This window comes from Armigeres subalbatus, chromosome 2 (assembly GCF_024139115.2).
Source record: "Armigeres subalbatus isolate Guangzhou_Male chromosome 2, GZ_Asu_2, whole genome shotgun sequence".
NCBI lineage: Eukaryota > Metazoa > Arthropoda > Insecta > Diptera > Culicidae > Armigeres > Armigeres subalbatus.
This window is the reverse complement of record NC_085140.1, coordinates 439,409,982-439,436,855: the sequence shown is the minus strand read 5'-3', so window position 1 is coordinate 439,436,855 and position 26,874 is coordinate 439,409,982. Positions and strand designations below refer to the sequence as shown.

Sequence of the window (26,874 nt, the reverse complement as noted above, 5' to 3'; positions counted from 1 at the left end):
CTGGGATCAGTTGACGAAATGGAATCCTCAAACGTGGTGCCGGAGTTCAGTATCGATGAGCTGATTGCGATCGTATCCAGGGTTGGGGAGTGTTCAAAGGATCAGTTTTTCGTGCTCGATCACACTGTTGAACGGTTTAGTACGAGTGTGGATGGATTTCTTGCGGAGCATTACGCACTGCGAGTAAACGTACGTTGGACGAATCAACCGCAAGATGAGGCTGATCACAAACTGTCGTTGTTTGTGAAAGCACTTCCACAAAACAATCCGTGCTTGCTGGAATATCTTGGCAACATCGGAACGTTCCGGAAGGAGATCACATTATTCGAAGAGGTGTTGCCGCGAATTCATCAGGCGCTAAGTGGCAAAAAATTCGCACCTAAGATGTTTCACGCCAAGGGAAACAGGCTGATCGTTATGGAGAATTTGAAGATCAAAGGGTATGACATCGTAACCGAAAACAATGGACTTCTGGATGGTTTCCAACTACGAAAGGTAATGGATGCTTTGGCTAGTTTGCACGCCGGCTCGTTGATCGTCGAAAAGATTGAAGGAAAGAGCTTGACGGATTTGTTCCCTGGTGTGTTAGATGAAAACGCCTGGGTTGAATGTGTGAACAGTATCCGGAGAAAAGACGTTGAAAATGTGATTCAATTTTGGGCTGAAGTGGTGAAACTCTCGGAGAAGAATATCAAACGGTTGAATATTATTTCAAACGATCTTCCCCAGGTAATTCGAAGAATTTACGATTTTGTTAAACCCTCTTCACAGTTCCAGAATGTGTTGTGTCATGGTGATTTGTGGAATAACAATCTGATGTTCAGATCACTAGTCGGCATTCCAGAAGATTGTATTCTAGTGGATTTTCAAATGTCGAGATATGTACCACCTGCTTACGATCTCAATTTATTGATCAGTCTTTCAACGTCTCGAATTTTCCGGAAGGAGCACTATGATGCACTGGTGATGGATTACTACACGAAAATTCAGAAATATTTGGCTCCGCATGAGATTGTCATCGGCTTGGAAGCTTTCAAGGAGTCATGTGGATTTTATAAAACAGCTGGATCGATTCACGCCTGCCTGATAAGCCCTGAAGTGTTATTACCTCAAAGTTATATTCAAAAAGTGATAGCAGAACCGGACGCCAGCTGTGGATTTATGCCGAAATCGAAAGTGGCAATCTGCTTGAAAGCTTTTCAAGAGGACCCCCCGTACCGTACCCGACTTTTGGATATGTTGGACGAGCTTATCGATACTGAAATTCTACAACAATAAATAGTTTTTAAAACTGTCGATTTATTGAAACTTCTTTGAATCCGAAAAAATGCTTGTCAAGGGAAAAATGCCATAAGGGACATCGTTTCACTATTGGGTGCTTATTTCGTCACTCGCAAATGGATTTAACAAAAAAGCAAAATCAGTTCCGTATTTAAGGACAAGCCTCCCGGAATCCTGAACTAAATGCACTCGCGTTTTCAAGGGCACCCCTTTCAAAACGGAAGCCACACACAACAGTTCGGGACTGATCTGCGATTTGGGCGTAATTTATTTTGTAAACAAACATTTGTCATAAGACGAGTTTGTACAATCTCATTTGATTCCACCACTTAATTGTACCTTGACAGATACATACTTCGTAAGTCGAGTCAAGTACGAGGCACTGAAGACGACGATACGTATCTGTCAAGGTGAAATTAAGTGGTGGAATTAAATAGGATTGTACAAACTCGTCTTATGACAAGTGAAGACATTCCACTAAAAAGCCTAAAATAATTTTCTAAAAAAACATTGTTTTATCGATTCTAAATTCTATGAATTCCTTCTTTAGCAGGAATTAGCCTTCCAATGTTTCAACCGAACATTTTCTTCAAGTCGAGTCAAGTACGAGACACTGAAGACAGTCTTACTGTTGAGGTCGAAATACGTATCTGTCAAATGTACAATAAAGTAGTGGAATTAAATGGAATAGTACAGACTCGTCTTATGACAAGTTTCCAATGTTTGATTACAAAAAAAGTTACGCCCAAATCGCGAATCAGTCCTAAGTTGTGCATGGCTTCCGTTTTGAATTGGTTTCTAAATCGAATATTTATTTTTAATGCCAAATGTCTTAGAAATGCATGAAACGTCAAGATCTGCTGTTACCAGTAAAACAAAACGAAAAATTTGAAAAAAATGACTTTTTAGGGGTTTGCAATTTTTTGGGAGATGTGATGTTATCTCCTAAACAAACTTTTTGGAAGACATTTGGCATAAAAAAAAATCGATCCTGAAAAGTCATTTTTTTTGTATAACACCAGATCTTGACGTGTCATGCATTTCTAAGACATTTGGCATCAGAAATAAAAATTCGATTACGAAATTTTCCTGGACCCACTACCACCCCCCTCCCCCCCGGGAAATTTTCGTGTTTCAAAAAAGACAAACTTTGACCAGAAGTGGCAGAACCATGGCTTGCTGCTCGGCGATTGACACGCTGAGGTGTGAATCTATAAACACACGCTGAAGGTTTTTTACTCAAACCCCAGATTCCCCTTCTCTTATTAATTAATTATTAATAACGCAAAAAAATGTTCTAGCATAGGATAGGCTTGTTTTTCTTCTGGATTATTTTAATTTAACGATGCAAACCACAATTCAGTTTCCGACGGTCTTCGATACGTGTTTTGTGATTTTGCAAACCACAAACCAGTTTGCGACGGTCTTCGAGACGCGTCTTGTGATTTTGCAAACCACAAACCATTTTTTAACGGTCTTCGAGACGCGTCTTTTGATTTTGCAAACCACAAACCAGTTTCCGACGGTCTTCGAAACGTGTCTTATGCTTTTGCGAACCACAAACCAGTTTCCAACGGTCTTCGAGACGCGTCTTGTGATTTCGCAAACCACAATTCAGTTTCCGACGGTCTTCGGAACGCGTCTTGTAATTTCGCAAACCACAAACCATTTTCCGACTTCAAATCGCCTCTTGTGATTTCGCAAACCTTAAACCAGTTTTCGACGGTCTTCGAGATGCGTCTTGTGATTTTGCAAACCACAAACTATTTTCCGACTTCGAGCCGCGTCTTGTGATTTTACAAACCACAAACCATTTTTCGACGGTGTCTTGTGGTTTTACAAACCACAAACCATTATCCGACGGTCTTCGAGACGCGTCTTATGATTTTTCAAACCACAGACCAGTTTCCGACGGTCTTCGAAACGCGTCTTGTGATTTTGCCAACCTGGAACCATTTTCCGACGGTCTTCAAGACGTGTCTTGTGGTTTTGCAAACCGCAAACCATTATCCGACAGTCCTCGAGATGCGTCTTGTGATTTCGCAAACCACAAACCAGTTTCCCACGGTCTTCGAGATGGGTTTTGTGATTTTGCAAACCACAAACCAGTTTCCAACGGTCTTCGAGATGGGTTTTGTGATTTTGCAAACCACAAACCAGTTTCCGACGGTCTTCGAGACGCGTTTTGTTATTTTGCAAATCAAATACCATTTTCCGATTTCGAGTCGCGTCTTATGATTTTGAAAACCAAAAATCATTTCCGAGACGCTTCTTGTGATTTGGCAAACCACAAACCAGTTTCCGACGGCCTACGAGACGCGTCTTGTGATTTCGCAAACCACAAACCATTTTCCGACTTCGAGTCGCGTCTTGTGATTTTGCAAACCACAAACCAGTTTCCGACGGTCTTCGAGACGTGTCTTGTGATTTTGCAAACCACAAACCATTTTCCGACGGTCTTTGAGACGCGTCTTGTGATGTAAAGACCACAACCCATTTTCCGACTTCAAGACGCGTCTTGTGATTTTGCAAACCACAAACCATTTTCCGACGATCTTCGAGACGCGTCTTGTGATTTTGCACACCACAAACCCTTTTCCCGACGATTTTCGAGACGCATCTTGTGATTTCGCAAACTCCAAACCATTTTTCAAAGGTCAAACCATTTTTCGAAAGTCTTCGAGACGCGTCCTGTGATTTTGCAAACCACAAACCTTCCAGACGCGCCTTGTGATTTTGCAACTAAAATATATCACTCTTCACAATTTAACCACTTGAAATCAACTCACCACATGAAATCAGCGACAGGATCCAAAAAGAGACTGGTAGGATCGCCAAAATGTGTGGCCCTGAATGGCCGGAACGAAATTGCTGAAGGCATTTTACTCAAACTCCACATTAATAAAAATGGACCAATTCCCGGCACACTGTACAGCTAACAAATGAGTTATTCTAATTTGAAGTCGCAGAATAAAACATTCACAACCAAGAGAATATGAGAACCATATTTGGATGAATTGAAATGCATTACTAGAAAATTCCAAATTCAGAATGCCACGAGTAACAATTGTATTATTCTGTATTTTTTATATTCCTATCAAAAAACTTCCTGAGTTCTTCATTCTTTTTGATTGACCCTTATCCGGTAATAGTCTGACGGAAGGGTAAAAATGAACTTAAACCCAACTTATTTTACTGAGTACCCGTAAAGCTTGAGAGCAGATCGATAACTAATTTTGTTGTTGTGAAATTTTGATTATACTCAGGTTCATATCCTTTTGATTAAAGGATCAAAACGGTTCAAAGATCGAAATCTATAACAGAAAAATCTTACTGTGACATCGAATTGAAAACTATTCCTGCTGTCGATGAAAGCAAATTGAAAACTAATTTTGATGTTGGTTTTCGTTAGCAAATCAATTGAATTTCATATCACACAATTTAGTAATCTACAGCAAAATAAAATCAAAAATGTGATCAATCACAAAAATTAGAATTGGAAAACAAATCATAATTTTAGTTTGATGTCGACATCAAAATATGTTTTCAATTTGCTACCTTTCTCGAATTTATTCAAAACACTAACCTTGTACGGCCCGATTTGTCTCACAACTTTCAAAGAAAACGGCCGATTGTTATCAAATTCAATAGTGACACTTTTGAATGCAACTCAGTTCGGCAAGTTGAGTCGATTGGTATATAATACTTTGGGTCTCCAAGGCTTCTATAAAAATCGTTCTAGGAGTGAAACGATAGCCTTTCGGAACAACTTTGTTGCACGAGAAAGGAGAAAATTAGAGCTTTCGGATTCAGTCAGTCAATAGTCAAATCAATAAGCAAAATATCAGTTATATTTCTTAGTAACAAATATCATTGAGTTTAGAATGGAATGTTCGTTAATTTGAGGAATGCCATGATAAAATCTGACAATGCTTCACAGCATATCAATCAAGTCCTTGATGATTCCGCTGATTCTTGTTCGGTATTGCGAGTCATTGTCCAACACTTCCAGACACATGCGAACCTTGTCTTCTCCACTAAAATTGCTATACTCTTCCGGGGAGGAGAATACCCGATCCACATACTTCCTCGGCAACAGCGTTACATGATTCATGAGAAAATTATCGATAACCCCCGAAACTTTGTACCTCTCGCAAGAGTCGCGGAACTGTTGCTCCGGGAAAATTTCCTCTGGTGAAAGGCATTGGGAGATGAACTCTCGTCTAACAGTTCCATAGTAGAAATCAATCAATCGACTGTAATGCTGTTTTCGAAAGCCACCGGTAGTGGTAAGTGTTATCAGCATATTTACATCGTAAGCCGGAGGCACGTATCGTGCGAACTGAAAATCAACAATCAAACAGTCCACTGGAGTGGCCGTCGATTTGGAATATTTAAACAACATATTGCTTCCCCACAGATCGCCGTGACTGACAACGTTCCGACATTTGTCCGAAGGTATTACTAATTCATAAATTTGCAAAACAAATTTAGGCAACTTCTCAAGAATTTTTGGCAAATCTGCGTTATCTTTTTCGATGACCTTCACCAGTTCGCACAGAACTTGGATGGCATTTTCCAGCTCTTCCACCCGTGGATTGTTGTCTTTCAGTATCCAGCAGTTTTCGTCTAATGCCCCGGGGCACAGCTCCGGAATAGTACGTCCCGTTTTCGTTTCCAACATCAACGAAGCGCAGTGAAGTTTGGCCAACGCTACCAACGCTAGCTCCAGGTGTGCGTTGTCGAGTATTCCCATATCAGCGCCTTCGATAGAGCGAAAGCCTTCGACTGTTAAATCCTCCAACACCAACAGTCGGTCATCTTTTGCAAGATAAGCTTTGGGTGCAAATCTTGTGAACTGCTGCATTCGAGGAAACAGATCGGTGTAGAGACGGGTTTCTTTTCGGGAAGTTCCGATTGCTTCCAAATAGGTGGTCAGGGCGGGAATGGCGGTTGGAATGATTTTCAAAAACAGGCTCAGGATTTCCTTCTGATTCTCATTGTCTCTAAGATTGACTTCCAGTTTCAGGAAGAAGTGATCTCCGAGGTATCCAACGCGACTACCGCTAAAACGAGATACATCTGAAGAAATGATTTTAAAGTGCAGCTTTGGATTCGTGTAATATCGTTTAACGATGGCTTCCAAGTCGTTTCTATGCAGGTTGAACTTTTCCGGATTCATTATGGTTGTAAACTTCGTACTATCTAGCACTTCGGATGGGATGATACTGATACAAGCTGATATAAACAGCAAAGCGGAGATAATTTCAACAATTCTCACTCACTCTTGAACGGTCGCATTGTCACTGAATTGCTCTGAACCGGGAGAGTGGACTGGAAGGTTAATTGATAATACAAGTGTCCAGACTTACACAAACGAACTAGAATGTGTTGTGGATGGCAAGAAAAACAAAATCGGAACGAGTAATGAGGCACGGTAAAGTGAACTTGGCTGATAGCAGGTAGATTTTTTTAGGTGTTGCCGGTACGGATAGTCGTTTTTCGTCAGCTGTTTTGCCATTTGTTTTGCTTCATTCATAAATTCTCAAAACAGGTCTCTCTTTTATGGTTTGCAAAGAAAGGAAAACTGAATTATGAATTTATGCAGTTTACATTTTCTCAGTTTTGGACTGAACCATCTTAATTACCATGTGGCAAAATGCTTCAGCGGCACTAAACTATGATGTACCACGCGCCTCCACATATTGGGGAAAGGTTAACTAACACTCATGAAATCCACATAAAAAAGACCCTGGTGCCTTTCTTTGATACAATCGTTACATTTTGCCCTAGTGTCATTAGGGTTGCTGCTCCTGGACTTAATATCATAGCTCATATGTTCATCCCACCAAAAACAAAGCATTGAAAAAGAATTACATTTATTTCTTACTAGCAGAAGACTAGACTTACTTAGTTTTCCCATGGAAAAACTGTCAAAACGCACGCAAACTGGGTTGGTACGCAAGCAAAACGATCATGGTAACTAAGATTGCTTAGATTTGGAACTACGCAAAATCATACGAGCATGCTTGATTACTATCCATTAGATGCCCACGTGTTCCGTTACTAGGTAGCCGAAAAATGTGTAGCATGTCGTTGCTTGAATCTGTTTTCCTATCGATGAAAATGAACCGTCGGTAAAATTTCCGCCATTCACGGAGAAATGGAAAAACCCAAAAGTGGGTGTTTTTTCACCCATCTTGGAAATAAGTGGAGTAACCCATAAGATGGGTAAAGTGCATTTACCCATTTGTGGGCACGAGGCTTGTACGTCAAAAGTGATGTTTACTTTTCACCCACTTTCTCCAAAACAAAATTTATCCAGATGGGTGAAAAATACCCATTAGGCTAAATAATTTAGCGGTTCAGAGGATTTGGTAATAAACTAATATTGAAACAAAATATTTAAATTATATAACACAACACATAATTTATTTATTGCTCTCCATAATAAAATATACATATTATAACTTCAAACTAGCTATTTGATTTCTTTTTATACTCAATCCAGTTGAAACCTGAAATTGGGGGCTAGCGAAGTTGGAGTTTTCTCACAATCCGTACGCTAAACCTAACTTCGGAAGTGGTGCGCTGAATAGCGCTTAGGGATATGAAAACAGCGCATCACTTCCGAAGTTAGGTTTAACGTACGGATTGTGAAAAAAATCCAACTTCGCTATCCCCCAATTCCGGTTTTCAACTGGATTGAGAATAACTAAAACTGCTTCTCAAGTCCTTCTGGATGGATATTCTTATTTCCTCAAGTCCAGCCGTCATAGGATTAAACAATTTCGGGACGGTGATAATCTATATGGGAAACACAAAATGCCTTTGAAGTCAGGGATATTTGGTAACAACTGGTAGAATCAAAAACACTTACCTTCAAACTTGACAAAAGCGGCAGATCCAGGATAACATTGGGGTAAAAATAAACACTTGATAAATACTTTTTTTTTCAACAAATAGCCCTTATTATTGACTTCTGAATTCAAACGACACAAATTGTTTTCAAAAAAACTGCCAAGTATTTTTTCAACCATAAACGAGTGGAAAACACCCATGCTTCGCACAACACAGAGCTGTCTAAAGGTGGGTATTTTCCACCCATTCAGCAGTTTTTCAAATCCCCCACTTTTTTGACAGCTTCATATAGCTTCTGAAGGTGGGTGATTTCAACACATAAAATGTGTATTCACAAATCTCCGTGTTTGATTTGTTTTGGCAATCGCTCCTTCAAACTTCAGTCGGTCATCTTAGAGTCATCAGCTACCGCCTCTTTCCTAATATCAATTCTAGTTTGAATTGATTTTTGTCACGGTATTTAGTACTGGACATTACCTTCGTTTTCGCTTTTTTCATAAAATGATTCAGATAATCACAAGTTTGTCAGAAACAATTAAACTTATTAAACCAAAATTTCGGGGTACAGTGGTATCGTACTACAGATGTCAAGTTGTTCCCGGGTTGGTACCCCTATAAATACTCGTTTCGAATAATCCAGCAACAAACCACGTTGTAGTGTTATCTATATTTTAAGTACCCAGCCCCGTAGTGCTTGAATATATACGAGCCTATACCAAAATAACTAATGAGTAATGCAGTTATGTTATAATAAATAAAAATTAAAAAAAAATAGGTTTATCTTTAACCTTTTACGCCATAATCGAGAAATGCTCCCGATATAAGTAAGTTTGACAGAACCACCTGAACCAATTTTTCGGGGTACACTGACAATGTACTGGAGACGTCAAGTTGCTCACGAGTTGGAAATACATGAATCTCAGCATATTCTCCGGTCAATCTCATCGCCGCCGTCGTGAGCGCGACTGTAGGGTAGCCGAATAATCATTCCAGTACCAACCATTCAACCCGACACAAGTCGCACTGGGTGGGCTCCACCCCAGTACCCCGAATGTCATTACCCCGAAGGCCACTAACCCGAATGGGACAGTACCCCGAAAGGTCAGTACCCCAAAAATATTTCGAATCTGTAGCTTTCCAGTATAATTTTTCACACTCACAGATATCGATGAATGCAAAACGACAATCTTTGCAAAGAATAGAAAAGAGTTAGAGTTACTTGGAAAAACGCATTGAAGATTTAACCAACAATGTTGATTTTTCATCAAATTAACTTAAATTGTCATTCCACCCCATTATTACCAGGAAAACTACTATTCTACGAAATATAGTAAGGGGGTGATAATGTCTCTTTCAATAGGGCGTGTTTGCAGAGGAGATAATGCTTTCTTCAAATGAATGCGTTTGCCCGGTATAAGGCGAACAGAGAAGAAGATGCCTTCTTTGAATGCACGCGTCTACCCGGTATAAGGCGGATAGATAATATTTTCTTCAAATGATTGCGTTTGCCCGGTATAAGGCGAACAGAGGAGATGAAACCTTCTTTAAATGTACACGTTTGCTCGGCACTAGGCACACAGAGGATATAATGCCTTCCTCATACGCTTGCCCGGTATAAGGCGATAAGAGGAGATAATGCCTTATTTAAATTATTCCTTTTTCCCTGTACAAGGTACACAGAGGAGATAATGACTTTTTAAATAAACACATTTGCCAGGTACAGGGCACACAGAAGAGATAATGCCTTCTTTATGCGTTTGCGTTGTATGAGGCGAACAGGAGAGAGGATTCTTTCTTCAAAACAACGCTTCTACCAAACAGAGCTCTCTCTCTCTCACCTACACACAATATATTACTCACTCACTACCTGTACCTCACTCACTTACTCTTACTCACTTACCCGCTCTTACTCACTCACTTACTCTCAAACTCTCAATCACTCCTACTAACTCACTTACTCTTAATCAATATTGCAAAAGATCGTGATCGTCATAAGACAGAGAGCAAAGCGCTTTTTTCTATATCTGACGACCAAATGAAAGAATCGTGGGTTTTTTTTATCAATTTTGCAGTCATGAAAGGATGTTGTGCTTTGTTTTAAAATTAAAATTTCTAAATTAGTTTAATAGATATATGCAGAGAACAATAACTGGACGATAAATCAATCATATTCTTTGAATCCAAAGAGTTGAAAGCGGTAATAAACACAATACTAAAGTAGATATTGCAAACTTTCATGTCCTGTCACGGAATAAAATTAGTGAAAATTTTGCAGTATGCCTTTCATTAATCGCGTTTCTATAGAAAATGAGAGGCGCAGATATGTAAACATCGCGTGATATCTCTCATTGAAATTGAAAAATTGCAGTACTGCTTTTAATCACTCACTCTCTCTTATTCACTTACTCACTCATTCACTCTTGCTCAATCTCTCACTCTTATTCGCTCGTTTAGTCATACCACTTATTTACTCTTACTCGCTCAATCACTCACTTTTACTCATGCACTCATTCTTACTCACTTACTCACTCACTTTCACCTATTCACTCACTCATTCTTGCTCACTCACTCACTTTAACTCACAAGCTTATTCACTCACTCGTCCTTACTCATTCATTCACTCTGTTACTCACTTACTCACTCGCTCACTCTTACTCACTTACTCGCTCTGAGTCACTCACTCACTCTCCATTACTTATTCACTCTAACTCACTCACTTACTCTTACTCACTCACACACTCTTATTCTTTCACTTATTTTTACTCAAAAGCTCATTCTTACTTAGTCACTCACTCGCTCTTACTCATTCATTCACTCTGTTACTTACTCACTCTCACTTACTCACTCTTACGCACTCGCTCACTCTTACTCACTTACTCGCTCTGAGTCACTCTAACTCACTCACTCACATACTCTTACTCACTCACACACTCTTACTCATTCGCTTACTCACTTTTACTCACTCTGCCGCCACCCAATCCCTCTTACTAACTCACTCTTACTCACTCCCTCACTTTTGCTCACTCACTCGCTCTTACCCATGCGCTCAGTTACTCTTACTCACTCACTCACTCTCTATTACTCACTTACTCTTATTCATTCGTTCACTCACGCTTACTCACTCACTTACTTTAACTCACTCACTCACTTACTCATTCGAGCACTCACTCTTACTCGTACTACCCATTCACTCAGATACTCAGTTACTCACTTACTCTCTATTACTCACTCGCTCCATTCAGTCACTCTAACTCACTCACTCACTCTTACTCATTCGCTCACCCACTATTATTTACTCACCCACTCTAAATCACTCACTCACTCTTACTCGCTCTTACTCATTCACTCACTATTACTCATTGCTAACTAACTCTTACTCACTCACTCACTCACTTTTACTCACTCAATCAGACTAACTAACTCACTCATTCAATCGTAGATTCTAAGAATTAGATCACGCTTCATCCGGAAACCGGTGCTTTTACTATAGCGACCAAGGAGCAACTTCAACCTTGTTGCCTTTGTAGCCTTGCTGACGTGGACCAATCAATCGTCAAATCTGAAACACATGCAAGTTGGCGGCTATACTGCGTTGAAACAGTTCCAGGTGAAGGGAAAACTATTGTTGATTCATATGAATTCTGGAAGAACTTTTATTGAGTAACATTTTTTTTTTCACCGAAATGAAGTATAAACTTGAAATAAGAACTTATTCGGGGTACTGGCTCATTCAGGATAGTGTTCGGGGAAATGGTATTCGGCGAAGTATCCAAGTAACCAAAAGTTCCTTTAAGAGTACGTTTTTTGCTTAATCAGCTTCACTGAGCTGCTTAAGCGAAAGACGTACCGTGGAGGCACCATATTTGACGCAGTTAAGAAAATTTTGAAAAGAATAATTATTGAAAAAATAATTGCAAAATGGATTCGCCTAATATTCTGCATAACGAGCTTTCTACTATTATAGAATGTGTACAAATAATGAAACTTCGAAATATAAGTTTATTTCTTAGTTTTTTAGTCTGTTTTTATGTGGTACTTGAGGTGCCCAACTTGACGCACTAATTTTACCATGTTCCTAATTTGACGCAAAGTTGTTCCTAATTTGACGCACTTTGAAATTATGTTAAAACTCAATCAAATAAACGCCTTATTTTTTTATACAACTTTGCACGTTATAAAACAACAAGTTAATTCATTTTACAACGCAGCATTTTATTTATTTTTGTTCAGTTGTTCTGCAAGTTACATGCTACGTGGCATATAAGAGTTTTGTTAGTTTCATGTACCCAATACATCAATCAAAATGCTTCTCAATTAGGTGTAAGAGTAATGTCAAAACATATATTCACGGGAGAACTAACTTTGACATTTCATTGCATAACCAGCCTATCATGGTCTGTTGTATTTGTAATAAAAACCACTTTCTTTGGTAAACTGCAATTTTGAATCTATAAACTGAGACGGATACAAGGAACGCAACCTGTATACGAACATTTTTAGAACAACGTTGAGGCTACCAATATGAAAATGCTACTTGAACAGCAGATATATCTCAAAAATATGAGCTGACCGTTTATATACATTTTTTCAATAAACTATTAACGTAAACTGAAGCTTATATAAGAAAGGCAGGCATATTTTTGTTTGATTTCCTATTCAGGGTTGCCTGACTAGTGGCTTGAATACTGCCGTCATACGCATATTTGTCCCATGTTTGCTGAGATTTCCTACATACATGGGACAATTATGCGTAGAACGACAGTATAGCAATAGAGTAATTAATTAAAAATGTGTTCATTTTTTGGCCTGTTAGAATTTCGTACAGAGAAAGTAAATTTAATTGTATGATACTAATTTATTATATAATATTATTTTCTCGCGAGAATCTCAAAACCAGCAAAAAAAAAACTGCAAACCAAATACCGTGTAAAAAACGCGTGAAAAAAACGCATCAAAATCGAAGACAGTATAAGGCATACTACCATGGGTTGGACACTTAGTGGAATAATACAATGTTGATTAATATTCTAAGTAGTAGAGATTTAGTTAAAATAAAATGAATACTGCTTTTCCTAAGAGTATTATTGAGGTTTCTAAGCACTGCATTTTATATTCGTCTGATAAGGTTAATTAGGAACATCAAAATGAATTGTGAGCCTAATTTGACGCAGAACATTTTGGGTTGAAATATGCGTTCGAATGTTGCAATGTTCAGCATAAAAGGAAAAGCTTACTCATAATACTCGGCTGTTTGTAGGTAGGGGTCGAAAATTCTCACAAAAGTCATTTTGCGAGCAAAAAATGATCATTCGATCCTTAGTATTGTGGTTAAGAAAGCGAAAAATTGACGCATTATGAGTATGAGTATATTTGATTCGGATAAGTTAATTCTTCATCGATAATATGCTTTTTACGCCATATATGCAAAGAAGAAGAGCAAATAAAGCCAACTAACTTGATTCTTTGATATATTTTTGGCGAAAACAAGTTTTATGAATCATTTGATATGAAAGTGCGCCAAGTCTGGACCTGCGTCAAATACGGTACTTCCACGGTACTCTTAAAGGAACTTTTGGTACTGGCAATCGGGGTAGTGGCCTTCGGGGTAATGGAATTATGGGTAGTGTCATAGAGTCGATGCTATAGTTGAAGAAACGGCTTTTTATCCTCAGCTTGCACATCCTTGCGTTGATTGGCTGCCACCCAATCACGCGTTGGCGCATCTTGCCCAAAACTATGAAGCCGGTTCCCAACTCGTTGGTGGTGCCACAGCTTTAATAGAAGGTAGCCGCTCGATGCCCGCTTTTCCACACTTTCTGTCCTGTCCAGTAGATTTCCTGCAGCAGCGCTACCACTTCGATAAGTTGCGGGGGTGTAATTCATCGTAGATTATCCTGTCGCAACCTGCGAAGCCAAGCGACTTGCAGTTCCATATTCCAAGCTTCCAATCGTGATCCTTTATTTGTCGCCTAGATCGTTGCCGATTGTATCTTCTACATATGTCGTTTGTAATGGTTGTTTTTATATGGGGCTTATTGGGCCTGCGCAAACCTCCTGTCTCATCGGAGGGCCGTCGTGTCAGGTCTGCTTAGCGTCCCGCCTAACACCAAGACTTGGGCTTGTGTGCTTTGAGCGGCACATCCTAGCACAGTGGTTCGCTCTAGAACAAAGGATGGCCAAAACCTCAAAATGTCCATAAAAGTAGGTTTTATGTTCGTATCATGTCATTTTAAGGCTTTTTGTCACATACAGACATGATCGTGGGTGTTGGAATTTGGGTTTTGGGATGTTGGGTTTTAAATTTTTTTTTAGTTATTTTTTTTCATTTTTTATTTTTATTTTTTTTATTACTTCAATCAATAAAATGTGAGTATTTTAATAAAATTGGTATATAAAGTCAACTTAAGTTGAGTTCTGTCACCTATATTTGACATAGGCATACTATTTAAGACCCTGATAATGGCGTCTTGAAATAATATTGGGTTTAGCGATGTAATTGAAGCCGTACGATGCTGATCTAAACGCTTTGTCAAACAGAGTTTTTAATTGGAAATCAACACTCATGTTCAATTAAAAATGATGTAACAAAGTCAAAACTCTACAGAACTTCTTCAAATTTTGAATTTGAACCACATAAGTATTCTATAAAATGAGAAAAATATAATTCCGACCGAAATACGAAAATCGATTTTTGAGGTTTTGGCTGCCTTCGAACCATTGTGCCTAGGCAGGAACCACAACTCGCAGATAGCCTGGGGAGGGATCGTCAAGCCCTTGGACATAGTCCCTGCTGCCCAATCTCTGGTCTAGACTTAACCACAATTAATTTTTGAATCCGTTGACCGAATAAACATTTTTGTATCTGCCAATATTTTGGCATCCATGATCTCCAACACCTTCATGTTTCAGAGTTAAGCCATCCTAGAGCTGCAAATCTCTTTAATTAAAATAATAATAACCAGGGTTCGTACTTTTCCTTTCGATGAGACGAAATCATGCGATTTTCGGGATGGAGGAGAATCTTTTTTCGGAAACATCTTTCTCTTACCCCTCTTTTCTCTAGAGCAAACCAAGAAAATAAGCGAAAATCGTGTCTACTTGATGAATTAACAAAAATGGTAATAGGACGCGGTCACTTCAGCCATACCACCAGGCTGTTTGTTCCATAAATGCTACTCTTTTTGCAATTGGTGATGGCACGAAAAGGAAGAAAGGAGTGAGAAAACGAGCAAATCAACTTTTCGTGGCACTGGTAGTGAGGGAGAAATGGTTATCTCTCATCACACCTTTTTTCTTTTCCCGCAAATCAATTTCTTGGCGAAAATCAGCGTGAGGGAGCACTCTCTGCTCGTGACAATGAGTGAGAATTACCTCCCTGATAATAATAATAACCTTTATGTTTTTCATTGCTTGTTACCTATCTCTAATTTTTTCCTCAATCTATTTTCAGTTCTTGAGACTTATTTTACCTTGACCAGAGAATTATTATGGATTTGATTATTTCTACTATTGCTACACATCCTGATCTTATTATGGCATCATACTTTATTGTTTATGCCAGTCTTTCCTTCATCCTTATGCTGGTTTACGACCAAATACTGTTCATTAATCTAAAGCACTTCTCCTATACAGCATTGCCATGTGATAAAATCGACTACGGTCGACAAGTCTCCAAACAAAACTCGAGTCGCTTTCAAGAAAATATCGAACGAGCATCTTCTTCAGGAATCCACAAGCTGCAACGAAATTCTAATTAGCGTTTTCTAGGACTCTCGGAGATTTCCTTGGTCTCAGGAACCTTCCGAAACGTAGGTGGCATGTTGCTTTCCATCATCACTGCCGAGAAGAGCTCTAGACTGGACATTGAAGCAATCTGGTTTCAATATCTTTTTCATTATACTTCTTACAAAGCCGGATAGTTCCTCGAATAGTTTCTAACGTTACGTGGAACAGCTATGCTTTTAAAATAATAAAATATGTTTTCTGGAGTTTTTGTATAATTTCAAGAAGTTCTCAACTTTTTCCTGCATTTTACGCATGGACTTTCAACTCCCGCATATTTCCCGCAAGCATTTGAACTAATTCTATGGGTAGAGGGCGGCGTTTTTTATATTGTCTCGAAACGACGTAAAATTTTAATTTAAAGCATCTTAAAAATCACACATCATATTGAAAGCGACACGTCATGCAACTCGCAAAATTATCCCAAAAAATGAATCAAAGAGTCAATCCATAGCATATAGCCTCGATTGTGTGTTACTCACTTAATTGTTCCGGCTCCGTGAATCATCATATCGAGGAGCGCGTGCTACTACATGCGTTGTACCGAATAACGAAACGACATATTACTTCATTTATACAAGATATCTTTCACAGATACAAAGCTTTGTTTAAACCTGGGAGTTTAAACTAAACAAAGCAAAACTATAAAAAAAAAACTTGTGAAATTATTAACTTATCGGTTGAAATTTGATCATTAACCGTTTACTTTCCGAGTCCAATTAAAGTTAATTCAATTTATCAGGGTGTTTTCTTTGACATTCAAATAGTACATCATACATCATTTTGTAATGCAAGAAAAACTGCATTATCAAGAGAGACAAGACATGATATAAATTGTGAATGCAGATCTCATTCGTAAGTGAATTATTTACAATCATCGTAAATCAGCTGGAATTCAGTCACACAGGAGATTCCTACCTTCATGATGTACCAACACCTTCCTACTATCTGCATATCTTCAGTAAACGTTCACACTTCGCGCCGCTCGGACACCACGCGCGACACGATATGTCTTCTAACCAGCAGCTAGATATCAGCGCTGCTGATAAGAAGCTAATCGTGCAAAATTTCATTCGTGACGCCACAACCGATTTCAAAATAATCTCCACTGAAGCGTCCAAGTTTGGGGAGCAGCGAGCCGGCTATTTGGGTGATCATTTTGAGTTGAAATTTGCCGTGCTGGTGACCAATGAGGACGTAACGGATGGGGTTCTGGACATTGCGCTGTTCGCCAAGGCGATGCCAAAGGCGATCCCCTCGCTGGCCAGATATTTGGAACAAACGGAGGCGTTCTCGAAGGAAGCTAATCTGTACCGGGAGTTGATACCGCGACTGCAGAAGTTGGGTCGGTTCGCTCCGGAGGTGCTGTTTTCGGCGGCGAACGGAGAGCTGATAGTGTTTCGGAACCTGAAACTCGAAGGTTTTCGGCCCTTGCAGAATAACGACGGTCTGTTCGATTTGGTGCATTTGGAACAGGCGTTGCGCGTTCTGGCCCGGATGCATGCGGCTTGCTGGGCGCTGGAAAGACAGACAGGCAAGTTGGTAACGGAAATGCATCCTGGGCTTTTGGACGAGAACTCGTGGGTATTGAAGGAGGATTTTCCGCGGGTGAACGAACTGGAGAACAACATAGCGACGCTGTTGGCTTTGGTGAAGCATTACGAAAAGGATGACAAGCGAAGGAATGATCTGGTGGAGAAGATTCCGAGCTGTGTTCGACAGATTTATGAGTTGGTGAAAACATCCGGAGTCTACAGAAATGTTTTTAGCCATGCTGATCTCTGGAACAATAATATGATGTTTCGGTATTCAGAGCATGGAAGTCCGATCGATTGTTTGTTGGTAGACTTCCAACTGTCACGGTATGTTCCTCCGGCGTACGATTTCAATATGTTGCTGAGTCTAACCATGACAAGCGGATATCGTAGGAAGCATTTGAGTTTTCTACAGGGGTATTACTATCAATCGCTACGAATGGAACTAACTCGACATGGAATAGCCATCGAAGACATTTTGACACAGGAAGACTTCCAAGAATCGTGTCATATGTATCGGAAGGCTGGTGCGATAGACGGGTTCTTCATCAATCATATAACACTGCTGCCGAAGGATGTGCTGGATGAAGTATTTTCGTCGGCGGAAAAGTATGAATCCTTTACATCTGAGTCGAAAACCACCGAATGTTTGAAGGCATACGACGAGAGCCTGTGTTACAAGACTCGAATGATCGATATTATAGAGAATATTGTGGACATATTTGGTCTGTAATTGAATATTAAGTTGTCTTACCACTGAGAAAACAACATGATATTAAGTAAAAGTGATAATCGATTTTAAATACATATATATTTAGGAACTTATTTCAATGCCGGGAAAGTTGTTGAAAGTTAACCAACAGAACGTTAGTTCTCACAAATGCACGAACTTTCCTCGAAAAAAATATATTTTTAATCAGTTAAGTGAGAAGGCGTTACTTCTTCTCCCATTTTTTTTTTGCTTGTTATCGTAAAATTTCCCTCTAGATCTCTTTCTCCACAGTGCTACAGTAAAGTTTAATCGTGTTGTGCAGCTCTGATCGCCTCTGCGGATAATCTAACCGATCCTCAAGACTAATTGTCATTGAATTAGGCAAGTTTTTTTTTCCGTTAAGTGGGAAATAAATGTTTTGTTCATAGCGATTCTCTTAATTTGAAAAAAAAATGTAATTTTTAGCAACTGGTTGCTTTGGATATACTGACAGAAATCATATGTATTATTGAAATAAAGGTAAAAATAAATGTTAACATTTTGACCCTAGAGATCTGAACATCCTGAGAAGTGAGAAGTAGGAAATGAGAATTGAAGGTATGAGAAAGTAAAGTGTGTAGTAAATTCCCGACCAGTTGATCATAAAAAAATATATCATAATAATATCAATATGTGTTACAAATAACAATATCTGCAATGACCCAATCATACATTATCTGTCCCGGGTGAAGAAAAGAAATTCCATGATCGTCATAACATGATTACAACTAGACCTGTGCGCCGATTGGTATTTTACCGGCGGCGACTGCGTGGGTCGGCGTGTACTAGTTCCAAGCGCCAAAATTTCTCCGGAATTTCTTCAGAAGCTCCTCAATGAATTCATCAAGAATTTCCTCCACAAGTTCGTTGGGAAGTTCATCAAGACATTCCTCCAGATTTCCTCCGGAAATAGCTCTGGCAAGTTCCTCCAGAAATTCTTGCAGAAGGTCCTCCAGGGATTCCTCTGGAAGTTTCTCCAGAATTTCGTTTGGAAATTCCTCCAGAAATTCGCCCGGAAGTTCCTCCAGGAATTCCTCCGGAAGTTACTCCAAGAATTCCTTCGGTAGGTTTTTAAAGAATTCCTTCGGAAGTTCCTAAAGGAACTCCTTCAGGAGATCCTTCAGGAATTCTTCAGGAAGTTTCTCCAGGATTTCCTCTAAAAGTATTCTAAGAATTCTTCCTCCTGGGGTTCCTCTGGAAGTTCCTCCAGAATTTCGTTTGGAAATTCCTCCAGGAATTCCTCCCGGAATTCTTCCGGAAGATCCTCCAGGAATTGGGTTGTTTAGTGGTATATATGTTTTTACATATTCTGAATCTGCATAAAAAACTGAGACTAACCCCAGTTTTACAGAATTTTTGGAGCCCCAGAACTATTTTTAATTTGCATTTTAAATTTGCATGGGACTAAAAATTTGTTCTTATGGGCCAACTGTCATTCTATGAATGTTAGTGTCATTCTATCGATTAAAATGGCTTATTGTTTGCTGTATAAAAATGTAAATAAAAGGTTTACAAACAAAATAAAAATATGTTGGAGATCAGGAGAGCATGCTCTTTATGTTAAACTATAAAAAACTCGATTTTTTTTCGAGCTAAACAACCCAATTCTTCCGGAAGTTACTCCAGGAATTCCTCCGGCAGGTTCTCCAGAATTTCCTTCGGAAGTTCATCCATGAATTTGTTTGAAAAATCCTCCAGGAATTCTTCGGGAAGCTTCTCCAGGATTTCCTCCAAAATTTTCCAAGAATTCTTTTCGACATTCCTAACACATTCCATTCAAATTCCTCCAGCAATTCCTCAGGAAGTTTCTTCAGAAGCTTCCTCCATGATTGCCTTTAAAAGTTCGAGGCTCTTCGAGGCTCTTCTGAAGGTTCCACCAGGAATTAGTTGGAAAGTTCCTCCTGGAATTCCTTGAAAAGTTTTTCCAAGAATTCTCCCCGACAAAAGTTCCATCAAAATTCTTCAGGAAATTTCTTCAAGAATTTCTTTGGAAGTTTCTTCTCAGGGAGTTCTTCGAGCAGACAATGGCATTGACTGCGAGCAATCAAAATTCATTAAGAAATACTAACTCATTCAATTCCTTTTCCTCTAGTTCCACCAGGAGTTTCCGCGGAAGTTAATTCTAGAATACTTCTATAAATCCCTCTATTCGAAATTACCTCAGGAATTAGTTAAGGTTTGCTCCAAAAAAATCTGTTCCGGTATATTCCTCCAGACAGTGTTCCCGATAGAACTTTAATGCGATTATTCAAAAGAGTTCTTAAAAGATTTCTCGAAACAAGTCCTGAAGGATTTCTTTAAGAAACTCCTGAAGAAATTCGCGAAGGAATTTTTGGTTCAAATCCCTATAGAAATCATAGAATAAATTCATGGGGAAAATTACGCTGAAATTTCTGATTTATTTATTTTAAGGAGAAATTCAAAAAGGAATTCCTTGTTTGAATCACTGTTGACATTTCTAGATGAATTCTTGAAATAATTTCGAGTGGATTCCCTGATGGGCTTCCAGAAGATATTCTCAAAGGAATTACTAAAAAAGCCTATGAAGAAATTCCAAGAGAAAATTAAGAAATTGAAGTATGTATTTTCATAGGAAGATTATAAGAAAAAAAAATACACCTGCGTCACTCATTCGATCTGGAAATTGGTTCTGATTACTCGATTGAGCTCAGAATTGCAAAAAGGGCAGTTGGTATGTTACAGAACAATTCCACAGAACATTGTACGTTGATTAAATGAACACAATCCAGCAACTAATAGATCAGCTTTTGTTCCTGGACGGTGCTCGTGGAGGACCCACTCACACTTGGATTTTTCGAAAGGAAAGAGCCCCAGCACTGGTAAGACCCCCTTCTACAAACCTGGGTCGGCTCTACGCTCGTGACGCTCCGCGATAAGAGTACACTCCCACTTTATTTTCGTTCTTGCCGTCCTACTTTCTTCCTTCACCGGAAGAAAGCCGGATGACGCCTCCCACTTCCTTAACTCTACCTACTAACTCTCTCTTCCTCACTTTCTTCTTCGTTCTTCGAGGACCCGATTACCGGCTCATTGCACAGAAAACTAATGATATATACTGTTTGGAATCCGTAGGTTTATGTTTAACTAGCTTTATGTACCCGGCCTTGCTCGGAGTTGCCAGTTTGATTCGCAGTTTTTTGACAATCGGAAAATGAATAAACCAATTCGTCAACAGGATAATTGTGTTCTCTTATCGCTGCTTCATCATTTGATTAAAAGAAGACAGATTTCATTTTTAGGGGCCCTCCTTAGCCGTGCGGTAAGATGCACGACTACAAAGCAAGACCATGCTGAGGGTGGCTGGGTTCGATTCCCGGTGCCGGTCTAGACAATTTTCGGATTGGAAATTGTCTCGACTTCCCTGGGCATAAAAGTATCATCGTGTTAGCCTCATGATATACGAATGCAGAAATGGTAACTTGGCTTAGAAACCTCGCAGTTAATAACTGTGGAAGTGCTTAATGAACACTAAGCTGCGAGGCGGCAATTTCCCAGTGGGGGATGTAATGCCAATGAAGAAGAAGAAGATTTCATTTGAAAACATTGACTAATTTTAAAGAAGGGAGCAAACCCATAATCGCCTTATTCCGGAAAAACGTCTGTTTCTAAAGAAGGGATCACATTCACCATCCAGAAGGAAACACATAAATCATTACAATTAATTGCATATTATTCGGCAACTCGGCCGTACGAAAACCATTTTTTTGTTAACCCTTATGCGGCCAACAAAAAAAACACACGTCGATGGCCGACAGGGTACCCGTGTTCCACTAAATTGATATTCTCATATCTTCAACAATTTTCAATCGATTTGGATAATTTTGACAGTTTTGGAAACAGATACTCATATACTTTTTGCCTATTGTCAAGGTTTACAGCTTATGCCCATGGTTATACAAGAAATTTTTGAAGTAAGGCTTAAGAGTCTACACGCGTAACCAAAGGCCATTCAGCCAGTTTAAAATATGCTACAAGCTCTTTGCGCTTCTTAGAATTGAAGGTGTTTACAGTATATGCTTCGGGTAATGCAAAAATCCCTGAAATGAAGTCTTAGTCATCCGAGAAATCCCTGGAGTAAAGCCTAAAGATCTACTCGCGTAACCAAAGGCCTATTATGCAAATTCAAACACGGTACATGCTCTTTGTGGTACTTAGCATAGAATGCGTTCACAGTATATGTTCCGAGTCATCCAAGAAATCTCTGGAGTAAGGCCTTAAGGTCACACTCGTAACCATGGGTCTATGGACTTGTCTCAAAAGTGGTACATACTCTTTGCGCATCTTGAAATCAAATGTGATCACTACATATGTTCTGCGCTATCGAAGAAATCTCTCGGATAAGTCCTCTGGCGCCTTCATTGCATATGTTCATGGTCATCCAAGAAAATCCTGGAAAAGGCCTTCAGGTCTACACGCGTAACCAGAGATCTTTTAGATTGTTTCAAAACTGGTACATGCCCTTTGTGGTACATAGAATAGAACGCCTTTATTGCATATGTTCATGGTCATCCAAGAAAACCCTGGAAAAGGCCTTAAGATCTACACGCGTAACTAAATATGTTTCAGATTTTTTCAAAAGTGTTACATGCCCTTTGTGGTACATAGAATAGATTGCGTCCATTGCATAGGTTCATGGTCATCCAAGAAAACCCTGGAATAGGACTTTAAATCTGCATGGGTACCCAGAGATCTTTTAGCTTGTTTCAAAAGTGGTACATGCCCTTTGTGGTACATAGAAAAGAATACGTCCATTGCATATGTTTATGGTCTTCCAAGAAAATGCTAAAATAGGCCTCACGTAACCTTTCGGATTGTTTCAAAAGTGGCATATGCCCTTTTTAGTACATTGAATATACCGCTTTCATTGCATATGTTCATGGGTATCCAAGAGAACACTTGAACAATCAGCAAGAACTTCACGCGTAACCAGAGTTCCTTCGGCCTAGTTGAATAGTTATACATGCCTTTTATAGTACGTAGAATAGAATGCACCCATTTTAAATGTTCATGGTCATCCAAGAAAACCCTGAAGTAAGGCATTAGGATCTACACCAGAGATATATCAGCCTGTTTTAAATTTGGTACATGCCTTTGGGGCCCATGAATAAAATGCGTTCATGGCATATGCTAATGGTCATCCTAGAAATTTATGGAGTTAGACTTCTAGGCTTACACGAATATCTAGAGGGTCTTTAAGGTCACTCCTTACGGAATCCATATTTCACGTTTTCGCGCGTTTCGCGCCAAGTGCTCGCGTTTTCGGGGGCACACCACTCGATACGGAAGTAACGCACAACTGTCATTTTTATTATTTCACGCATGCTGCGACGCAGCAAAGCTAAATCAACAAAAAGTACAGTTGTGCGCCGCCTCCGTATCGATTGGTGTGCCCCCGAAAACGCGAGCACTTTGAAACTTGGATTCCGTGAGGAGTGTCCTTAATCTAATTTTAATATGGTACATGGTCTTTGCGATATTAGCCCGTTTTTTCCCTCACGTTCTCGGCGTGAAGTTGTATCGTTCCAATTTATTTACATTTTGCATTTCCAAAGCATAGACTTCATATTAGTGATATCAATGAAGTTTGTATACTACCTGGAACCAACAACAACAAGACAACAATAACTACTTGAAATGCTAATATATCAAGATGAGGTTTCACATCTTGTTTATTTTTCAATAACTGCCCAGAGCTAATGACAACAACTTGAACTACTTGAAATGCAAACATATATCAATAGCCTTCCGTTCGTGGGTTGATCTACAGATCATTCCTATTTGGAGTTCATAGACTACCTAGTACCATTGCAAAAATAAAAACTACAGCAGACGTTCGATAACTGCAAGTCATTTAACTGCAATTCGATAGTTGCAACAGTTTTACATTTATCGGACCGCTAAACTTCAAACCGATGTCAGACTCAATGACAGCTGCATTGCGCTGCACATTTAGATGCACTTTTCTTATATTTGACGTTCGATTGACAACCGTTTGACGTCTAGAAGGCGTTGCAGTTATCGAACGGCATTCGATAACTGAAAAGTAAACATTTTGCAGTTATCGAACGGCTACTGTACTAGGAATGCGTATATTTACTCAGATGAGGTTGACCCGATTTTGTCACTCCCAGATTTTGTCTACCCCTGATTTTGCCTAACCCGATTTTATCACGTTTTCGATCCAATTTGCCGCAAACAATAAAGATTTTCATGAAATAACTTTCACTGCCTGTAGCTTATTATGAATCATTAATGAGTACCTGTTGATAAGTTTGTACGTCTTTTCGACAAAAAAATACGGATTCCATTCACGTATTTTGCCTTGCCTTCATTACGGAGCCCACGACAATGAAAATAACTACTTAAAATACAAACATATACCAAGAAGGAGTCTCACAACTTGCTTATTATCAAATAACTGCCTCTATTAAGGAGGTTGATCCATCGACCTTGACTCTATTTCATAGACTACCTGGAGCTCAAGACAACAACAAGAACTACTTGGAATACAAACATATACCAAGATGGGGTCACAAAACTTGTTTATTCTTCGACAACTGCCTCCATTACGGAGATTGATCTAGAGAACTTTGGTGGGGTTTGATCCAACGAAACCAGTACGCTAGACAGGTGTTTTCCCTACTAAGCTACGAAGGACCTCCGTCGTCCTCCGCAGCTTAGCGGGTACTGATGAAACCAAATTCACAGCACCGGGCATGTAGCCAAACTCTCGCAATACATTCTCAGAACTAACTCTCTCATATATGTTTTTGTACAATACCAACCAAGTAGGATGAGTATTTAGTGTTATCTGGCTCCTACACACTTGCTTCATCACCAACGGCGCTCGATGAAGTAGGGTTGTGTGAGATTGGGCCAGTTGGTCGTCAGATCCCAACTCGACCACATAAGCGAAGAGAGATCGCCTTTCGAGTTCAGTACATTCAAAGTTAATTGCCTATGTTCCGGGTATTGAGCCACCAGGAGTGGAAATTAATTACTATGTCTGAAACTCGATTATGCATATGCACAACATGTAATAAATTAAGTTCCGAAAAGGTATTGGAGGAAAACCGCTACCTTCCGTCCCTCCCAGTTGTTCTTCAATAACTGCATCCGTTACGGAGGTTGATCTACCGACCTAGACTCTATGGAGTTCGTAGACTACCTGGAGCCCACGACAACAACAAGAACTACATGGAATACAAACATATACCAAGAAAGGGTCACGCTACTTGTTTATTCTTCGATAACTGCCTCCATTACGGAGATTGATCCGAAGATCTTGACTGTATGGAGTTCGTAGACTACCTGGAACTCACAACAACAACAAGAAATACATGAAATACAAACATATACCAAGAAGCGGTCACACAACTTGTTTATTCTTCAATAACTGCCTCCATTACGGAGGTTGATCCACAGACCTTGAATCTATGGAGTTCGTAGACTACCTGGAGCCCACGACAACAAGTACTACTTGGAATACAAACATATACCAAGAAGAGGTCACAAAACATGTTTTTCCTTTAATAACTGCCTCCATTACGAAGATTGATCCACAGACCTTGACTCCATGGAGTTCATAGATTACCTGGAACCAATGACAACAAGAGCTACTTAGAATACAAACAAATACCATGAAGGCGTGACACAACTTGTTTATTCTTCAATAACTGCCTCCGTTACCAATGTCGAACCCCATACCTTGACTCTATGGAGTTCGTAGACTACCTGGAGTCCTCGACAACAACAAGAATTACTTGGAATACACACATATACCAAGAAGGGGTCACACAACTTGTTTATTCTTCGATAACTGCCTCCATTATGGAGATAGATCCGAAGATCTTGACTGTATGGAGTTCGTAGACTACCTGGAACTCACGACAACAACAAGAACTACATGAAATACAAACATATACCAAGAAGGGGTCACACAACTTGTTTTTTCTTCAATAACTGCCTCCATTACGGAGGTTGATCTACCGATCTTGAATCTATGGAGTTCGTAGACTACCTGGAGCCAACGACAACATCAAGAACTACTTGGAATACAAACATATATCAAGAAGGGGTCACAAAACTTTTTTATTCTTCAAACGCTGCCTTCGTTACCGAGGTCGATCCCCAGACCTTGACTCTATGGAGTTCGTAGACTACCTGGAGTCCTCGACAATAACAAGAACTACTTGGAATATACACATATACCAAGAAGGGGTCACGCAACTTTTTTATTTATCGATAACTGCCTCCATTACGGAGATTGATCCGAAGACCTTGACTGTATGGAGTTCGTAGACTACCTGGAACTGACGACAACAACAAGAACTGCATGAAAAACAAACATATGCCAAGAAGGGGTCACAAAACATGTTTATTCTTCAATAACTGCTTCCATTACGGAGGTTGATCCACCGACTTTGAATCTATGAAGTTCGTAGACTACCTAGAGCCCACGACAACAACCAGAACTACTTGGAATACAAACATATGCCAAGGAGGGGTCACACAACTTGTTTATTCTTCGATAACTGCCTCCATTACGGAGATTGATCCACAGATCTTGACTCTATGGAGTTCGTAGACTACCTGGAGCCCACGACAACAACAAGAACTACTTTGAATACAAACATATACCAA

The 26,874-nt window shown here is 39.5% G+C and overlaps 4 protein-coding genes across 4 annotated transcripts in view; 2 read left to right on the top strand and 2 right to left on the bottom strand.

The window, feature by feature from the left end:
- LOC134213654 (WD repeat-containing protein 75) overlaps positions 1-26,874 on the bottom strand; it is a 128,259-nt gene that overhangs the window by 43,155 nt on the left and 58,230 nt on the right. The window lies entirely within an intron of this gene.
- Positions 19-1,296, top strand: LOC134218071 (uncharacterized). Its single transcript, XM_062696936.1, has one exon. The coding sequence runs from the start codon at positions 19-21 to the stop codon at positions 1,276-1,278; it is 1,260 nt and encodes a 419-aa protein (XP_062552920.1). The 3' UTR covers positions 1,279-1,296.
- Positions 5,111-6,672, bottom strand: LOC134218069 (uncharacterized). Its single transcript, XM_062696934.1, has one exon. The coding sequence runs from the start codon at positions 6,461-6,463 to the stop codon at positions 5,216-5,218; it is 1,248 nt and encodes a 415-aa protein (XP_062552918.1). The 5' UTR covers positions 6,464-6,672; the 3' UTR covers positions 5,111-5,215.
- Positions 16,867-18,890, top strand: LOC134218067 (uncharacterized). Its single transcript, XM_062696933.1, has one exon. The coding sequence runs from the start codon at positions 16,933-16,935 to the stop codon at positions 18,190-18,192; it is 1,260 nt and encodes a 419-aa protein (XP_062552917.1). The 5' UTR covers positions 16,867-16,932; the 3' UTR covers positions 18,193-18,890.